Source organism: Myotis davidii, unplaced genomic scaffold, assembly GCF_000327345.1.
Source record: "Myotis davidii unplaced genomic scaffold, ASM32734v1 scaffold159, whole genome shotgun sequence".
Classification (NCBI taxonomy): Eukaryota; Metazoa; Chordata; class Mammalia; order Chiroptera; family Vespertilionidae; genus Myotis; species Myotis davidii.
Window position 1 is genome coordinate 2,137,406 of NW_006291231.1, and position 8,089 is coordinate 2,145,494.

The 8,089-nt window shown below is 46.0% G+C and overlaps 1 protein-coding gene across 4 annotated transcripts in view; it reads left to right on the forward strand.

The window, feature by feature from the left end:
• Positions 1–8,089, forward strand: part of MARCH3 (membrane associated ring-CH-type finger 3) — a 139,404-nt gene that overhangs the window by 127,483 nt on the left and 3,832 nt on the right. For all 4 annotated transcript variants that reach the window (XM_006764374.2, XM_015564373.1, XM_015564371.1 and 1 more), the window contains one exon: positions 4,384–4,593. In XM_006764374.2, coding sequence (XP_006764437.1) covers positions 4,384–4,593 — 210 coding nt within the window. The remainder of the gene's footprint in view (positions 1–4,383; positions 4,594–8,089) is intronic.

Sequence of the window (8,089 nt, forward strand, 5' to 3'; positions counted from 1 at the left end):
TACATATGCAAATTAACCACCATCTTTGTTGGCAGTTAACCGCCATCTTAGTTGGCAGTTAATTTGCATATCGCCCTGATTAGCCAATATAAAGGGTAGTGGTCGTACGCCAATTACCATGTTTCTCTTTTATTAGTGTGGATATTATTTTAGTATAGATATTATATTAGTTTCAGGTGTTCAACATAGTGATTGCATATTTATATAAATTATGAAGTGATGACCCCAATAAGTCTAGTACCATTTGACACCCTACATAGTTATTAAATATTATTGATTATATTCACTTTACATCTCTGTGACTGTTTTTATAACTGGCAATTTGTACATCTTAATCCCTCCCCTTTTCAAACTCCTCCTCAACTCTTCTCCCATCTGGTAAACATCAATTTGCTCTATCTATGAGTTTCTGTTTTCTTTCATTGTTTTGTTTTTTAGATTCCACATGTAAGGGCAATCATATGGTGTTTATCTTTCTCTTTCTGACTTATTTCACTTGCCATAATACTCTGTAGGTCCATCCATTTTGATGCAAATGGCAAATTTTCACTTTTTTATGACCAAGTAATATTCCAGCACATATATGTACCTCTTCTTTATCCATTCATATATTGATGGACATTTAGGTTGTTTCCATATCTTGGCTATTGTAAATAATGCTGCAATGAATATAGGGGCACATACATCTTTTCAAATTAGTGTTTTGGATTTCTTCAGATGAATACCCAAAAGTGGAATTGCTGGGTCATAAGGCAGTTCTATTTTTAATTTTTTGAGAAGTCTTCATCCTGTTGTCCACAGTGGCTGCAAGGAAGAGCCACAGTTTTGCTCAGTGTCCTGGTCTGTGTCTATGTGAATCCACTATATCTATGTAAATGTCAACGTATATATAAATACATGGTTACATATATAGGCTCATACTATACATTCTGTTCAGTAGACTTCTTTTCCTGCTCAGCAGTATATCATGGCAGTAAATATAAAAGGTGCATTATCATTTGAAATTACTCTATGGTATTCTATTTTAAGTAAATCCATAATTTATTTCGACCATCCCCTATTGCTAGAAATTTGAGGTGTAATCACAGTTTTTTAAATATATTTTATTGATTTTCTACAGAGAGGAAGGGAGAGGGGATAGAGAGTTAGAAACATCGATGAGAGAGAAACATCGATCGGCTGCCTCCTGCACACTCCCTACTGGGGGTGTACCCACAACCAAGGTACATGCCCTTGACCGGAGTCGAACCTGGGACCCCTGAGTCCGCAGGCTAACACTCTATCCACTGAGCCAAACTGGTTAGGGCTGTAAACACTTTTCTCTCATAAACTCTGCGATATAAATATCCTTTATGCTCAGCCTATTTGGACATGTTAGCAGAGGTTCTTACCATTGCACAGGGCAATTTTTTTTCTCAACCACAGATGTTATCACTGGTCTTGTTCTAGGGGGCTGCCTTTGTGTAGGCGATAAATAACACTTGAGGTTCTGAAGAAGTCTCAGATGTGAACATAATAGTACCCGTTTAAAGAACTTCACATCAAAATATGACTTGGCAGCAAACAACACAAAGAGTAAGCTAAGCCGAAAAAAAATATGTAGTATTAATAAGGTGTAGAACCTTGGTATTGGGTAATCGTGCACATATAAAATGGCCTAGAAATTTTTCAGAAATATAGACTTAAAAAATAATAGAAAATAAAAAACTTGGAACAAATAATTTCTAATTTGCCTTTCCAATTTATTTTACATCAGACAGAGATAAGTAGTGATTCATAATTACCTCCTGCCATACCTGAGTTAGTTCATTGGGTAATGTCAAGGGCCACATAGATAAGTAAGGTGCTAAGTTAGTTTTAATAAAATGTATTCAGAATTCCAAAGCAAAAGAAATTGGAGGAAGTCTTAGCCACTGAGCTCAGCTTGTCTGTGAACATATGTCACTTTATTGAGAACCTACTATGTTCCAACAGAAAAAATAGTCCAGATCCGCTCCTAGACACAGTCTAAACTGCAGGAGGAGTCAGGTCACTGCAAATTGGGCTCCACTGTTTAAGAAGTTGGATTTCTGAATGTCTTACAACATAACTTTCAAATATTTACTGATAGGACATCTGAACAATCCATGTTCATTTTAGAAAAAAAAAAAAACAAGAAAAATAGGCAATGTCCTGATCCTCTTCAGTATGACTGCTGAGTCACTTGAAGCAATCAGTTAACCTAACTGAGCCTCCATAAAGTTGCCATAAAAATGCCCAATTTGTACTCTTCATAGCAATACAATATTAATTAATTTGAGTTTTTTGAATGTCTGAGGTAGCATTACAACACATTGCACTTGGTCATTTTGGCATTAATATTAAATTTTTTTAATGCTGTGTTTATATTCACAGACAAGTCAACTCCCCATTCTCTAATTTTAAGCATTTCTTCATGCCCATTTTTGAGCTGAGGTTGAGTTCCGCCAGCATCTCAGCCCATTTTAAGGGGGATTGTTACTGGAAAGTGCTACGTTGGGCATTCCAGGTCATTTAATATTGGCTTCTGGCAAACAGTGGAGCAAGGGTACCCCCCCCAACCCCCACCCGAAAACTTCCTTCTGTGCCTTTTACCTCCCATCTCTTCTGCTCGCTCCCTGAGTCTTCTGCTGGCCCTTCCACAGCTTCTGGCTCAACTGGCTCACCCTCTTTGTGGCTCTTTTGTCTCTTCCTTCCACCCTTGGCCCTTGAGCATGACATTCCCTTCTCTCTCCAGTCAGCCTCTCCCTCCCTTTTCTTTCCTGTTCCGGTTTTTTCCCTCCCAGCAGTGGTTTTATGGAAATTGTTGCCCTGGCCACTTGGGGTACCTGCTCAGTGGCCCACAATGCTCCCATTTGAGGGCCAGCCCACAGCACTGCTAGGCCTCCCCATTTGTTGGTAGGATGAGAAGGAAGACGGAGTCGCAGTGTCTCTTCCCACCCGCACCCCATGACCTGTGTTTGACCCCACTCCTTCTCTCGACTCCATGGCCTCTCTCATTATTACATGGGACAGTGCTATGAGAATGTCAGATTGTTTGGGGGCATGTTTCAACACTAATCAGAAGCCACCAGGCCTTCTCACCAGTGTACAATGACACCAATATGTAAGCATAACTTTTCCTGGAATAGATTATGTAAAACATTTCAGCAGATATTCAGCAATTCCCCAAGTGGGAGGACAACCCTGTCCTGTAGGAATTCTCAGCTCTAGTCCTTAAACAAGGACAAAATTGTCCCCATCCTTTTGGGGGTTGGGTCAGTCAAGATGGTAGCACAATTCAGATGTCCAGGACAGATCTAAGTAGGAGGTTCAAGGTCCCAAAACATGAGGGAGGGGGCATTACTGAGTTCATGGAGTCAGGTGAGTCTCTGTGTGCGCGTGATCCCCAAGTCCACCCCCAGGCTCAGCGATTCACTGGAAGGACTCACAGGACTCAGAGAAGCTCTTACGCTCCTGATTACGGCTCATTACAGCAAAAGGATGCCCATTAAAATCAGCAGAGGGAAAAGATGCATGGGCAAAGTCTAGAAGGAACTGGGCACAAGCTCCCAGGTGTCCCCTCCCAGCAATGCCACACGTTACTGTGCATTTAATTGTTTAGCAACAAATCGCGGCAACACATACAAAGCATTATCAGCCTTGGTGTCCACGGTGTTTATTGGGGTCAGTCACATAGGCACGCCGCCGCCTGCATGACTAACCTCGGCTACTCAGGCTCCAGCCCCCAGGGCAAACATAGGTGTTCAGCATAAATCACAGCGTTGGCATCAGCTCTCTGATTACACTGGTACTCCGTGGCCCGGTGCCTCAGGCATACAAAACACTCATCAGGCAGAATAGTTCAAGGACTCAGGGCTCATCTCTGAGGAGCCAGTCTCGAAAACCGGTCTCCCTTGGGAAGGGGCAGGAGTGGAGCAATCCGGACCTGTGAGTTTTCCTTCTCCTGCTCACAGTCCCCGGATCCAGACACTGGAAGACTTTAGCCACCTGACAGCACCCTGGCACCTCAACTATTACCTCCCCAAAACATCCTCTACCTTTCACATAGACTCATTGTGATATATAATAATAACCATGGAATGTTTTCAAAAACAGGCCATCTGCAGCAAGGATACATTATTACTATCATCATCATCATCATCACCATCATCACCATTGCCATATTATGTTATTATCATAATCACTATTATTCAGGGGGCGGAGGCATGGGAATGAGCCCTAATGCTCCCTTGTGATCTCAGCACAAGTCAAAAGTGCCTTTTCCCAGATTCTGAAGATCAAGACAAGTTCAGAATAGGGCATCTCCACTCCACCGGGCATTTAACCTTGTCCTGTCTTTCTCTCTCTCCCTCTCCCTGGCAGTGGCTCAGAAACCCAGGCCCTCAGCATGAGAAGCGGACTCTGTTTGGAGACATGGTGTGCTTCTTGTTCATAACACCCCTGGCCACCATCTCGGGCTGGCTCTGCCTGCGGGGCGCCGTGGACCACCTGCACTTTAGCAGTCGGCTGGAGGCCGTCGGACTGATTGCACTCACTGTCGCACTCTTCACTATTTACCTCTTTTGGACACTAGTAAGTATGGCCAGGCCCTGGGGACCAGGCCAGCCAAAGCTGGCAGCCCTACAATGGGCATGGCCTCCCCTCTTGTCTGGGTCACACCTCACCTGCCCGGTTCAGGCAGCTAGAGTGTGTGATTCGGTTTGTTACTACCAGAGGGGGCGGGGGGCAGGGGGGCATGAGCTGGCACAGCTGCTGAGATGAGCTGGTCAAGTAAAGAAAAAGCCTCAGCTTCTGAGAGCCCATCAGTCAGAGACACACCTGGACATTGCTCTCCTCGGCCGTCGAGGCTCCCTGTGTGAGGAGGCGCTCTCCTTCCCTTGCTTATGTTCCTCACCTTTGCGGGGATCACGGTAGATGGTGAAGGATGTGCTTGGCACTGCTGCTGTGGCTGCCCGCACAGATCATGAATCCTCCTGCTGGTCACTGTCTCACACCCGGACACAGTAAAGTCTCGTGCGCCTGGGAGTTGTTCTGTGTTGGGATATTGACTCTGCTGCCCATAAAGACACTCATTTATCTGGCTCAGAAGCTGCCACCAAAGAAAAACCATTTCCCAGTAAGTGTTCCCTCTGCATATGAGGAAGAATTTTAAAACATCTCTCTTTTTTTTTCCATTCTTTAACTTATGGAGTTGGTTGCTCAGGCACCAGTTGGCAGCACCCACAAAGTACAGCATTTGATCTCTCTTCATGCTTCCCTCCGGGGCCTGCAGAGAAAACGTCACCATCTAGAATCGTTTCTGGAACTGGGCCCCTGCTTCCCGGAGTTACTCTCCTGTGCCTGCTGGTTTCTAATCTGAGCACGTCCCATTGTCATTCAATATGCATTTCCTGTCTGAATTGTAGTTCCCATATCCCACAGCACAGCACAGCGTCAGCGTGTGGGAGCTTCCATGGCTCCCATTTCCACCCAAGCCCTGCCCACCAGTGGCCATTCCTGCCACGCTGACCCAGCCCCTGCTCATCCCCCCCCCCCCCCCGAGCCTCCCCCTGGTGCGAGTGCTCCCTCAGTATGTGGGGAGCACAGCTCAGTCTCAGGGAGAGGGACCTGACCTGAGCCTTGGTAGACAGGGAGTGTTCTGATGCTTCGGACTTTAACTGAGTCCTCGGATTCGTTTAGGCCTCTGTTCCCAGCCTAATTAAGCCCCCAAGCAAAGCTAGTATTGCCTTCTTTGAAAGTCTGTGCTTCCAAAGTGTATCTAATTCATTACGAATCAAGCAATGAAGCTGACTCAGAGTCACACGGACATTGTGCTGGGAAGAGAGCTAGAAATAAGGAGTTAAATAGTCTGGCGAGCTCAGTGTAAAGTCACGTCACTGCTCTGGGCCTCAGTGTTCCCATCTGTAAAGTGGAAATGGTAGTAACACCCACCCTGCCAACTTCCTGTGGTGCTACTAGATTGAAATGGAAGTGTGCAGGGGGAAATACTTTGGAAAATAATAGTTTACCATGATTAGAGGTTTATTTGTCTACCATTTTTCTTAGACAAGTTCCTAAAATGAAGATGTAGATTTGAATACTGGCTTTCAAACCAATTGAAGCCTTTTTGAAAACCAGCTTTGTAAAGCATCCACTTACCTAACAAGGTAGAATGGGCAACAGGGACATGGAAGGAAGAAACGAAAGAAAGAATTATGTAGATAAATATGGATGTGACCCTGTTTGATCTCCCATTTGGATGAAAGGAAGGTTTGGGTGGGAAAGGTACCTGGAGTCAGTTCTTTCAGGAGAGAGATAATATAGTACTTCATTCCCAAGAGGCAGCATAGGAAAAAGTGCATGTGTTCAAACCCAAGATTTAGCATCCTAATAGCTGTGTAACTTTAAACAAGGTACTTAACCTCTCTGATCATCCTTCTCCTTTGCAAAAAAAAAAAAAAAAAAAAAAAAAAAAAGGAGGGAATGATTGATAATCCCAGGGTCAATGGGCTATTGTGAGGATTAGGTGGGATTACATGGGAACGTATATCAAAGCACCTAGCACAGGCACCCTGGTTTCCTCCTGTGGCTTCCCTGCTCCCCCAACTCCCACCACCACCCCCAGCCCTCTATACAATGGCAAAGCAGCGGAAGGAAAAGGAAGGGTTTCTGCCCTTTGACTGTGGTGAACAGCGTGCTCAGCAGTAGGCAGTAAGTGTAGACTCTCTCCTTCCCAGAGACATGCTGCACTGAGCTGCCCTGGCAAGAGCCGTAATTCAGAAGCTGACAGCACTTGGAAACTGCCCTCCAGCAGAAACCCATTGTAAACAAGCTGTCAAGCTTAAGGAGAAAATGCTGTGAAAATGTCTTAGATAAACAAACACGGTGTCAGTCCCACTCCTCAGAGGAGCCTTCCTGGAAGGGCCTCTCGGCTCTGTGAAGAGGGCCGTGCATCCACACTGAGCACCTCAACGTGCCTTTGGAGTTCCTCGCCCGCTCACCTGGCCACGGGGGCTGGGCCTGGACACGGACACAAACACCTTATGGAGCTGCTGAGGGAACACAGGCACCTGGGACCCAGGGGGCCAGGCCTCAGCCATCCCCACTCGGGGAGCTCAGGAGAGGGGTGCCCCAACACATCTCTGGCCACGTGGTAACCTGTTGGAAGTCCAGGGACAGCCACCAAGAGCGCTAGGTGAGAACTGAGTCCACACGAAGCATTAAGAAATTGTCCATAGTGGAAGTCATAGGAGGCCTGGTTCAGAGCTGCAAGAACGGAGGCACTGCCATTCAGTGACCACAGGAAGTCTAAGTCACTGGGTCACGGGTGCAACCAGTGCCCAGCACAGAAACTGTGCTCTATCACAGGACGAAACGAAGGGACGATCTGAATCCTCTGGCTGACTCCCCGTCCCATGGGTTAATCATTTAAACTCTTGTTATAAAGGGGAGAAGCTCTAAGAGAATACTGTTACAAGGTTCCCTGTGGGACTGGCTTAGACACACGCCCAGCAGCCCGTGGCAGCGTGAGGGTGCTCAGTGTGGCCCTGCGCTGGGCATTTCTCCCCGGTTGGTGGACGCCCACGCAGCCCTCTTCTCTTGCACGGTGCAATCAGAGATCAGAGACTGGACCCCTCTCTGCAATGGCAATTCACAAAGCCCCGGCCCCATCAATAACCTCACAGTCACACCATAACCTTTGGAGAGCAAGGGCAGAAGAAGAATACATAGTGAGAAGGTTTTCCAAAGCCTACTGTGACTTAGCAGCAGCACTGGCGACAGCTGTCACCTCTCTGACCTCTCCTGTGCCCTCCATTGGATCACAACTCTGTAGAGACCTTGCCCATGACAGGAGGTGAATAAATATCCTTTGGATGAAGAAATGAATGTACTTCAAGAAACCCATCCTACAAGGAGGAGTTTTGTTAGAATAGTGGCCCTGTGCTCTTTCTTCCTCCTTAAAACCTTGGAAATTTCAGAAATTTCCGTATCAATGAGGTTCCCAAGTCCCTATTGCTACAGCTTCTTTTGGTTTATGTTTATTTTCCCCTCGCTGCCTCTTTATTCCTCTAAATCACACCTCGTTCTC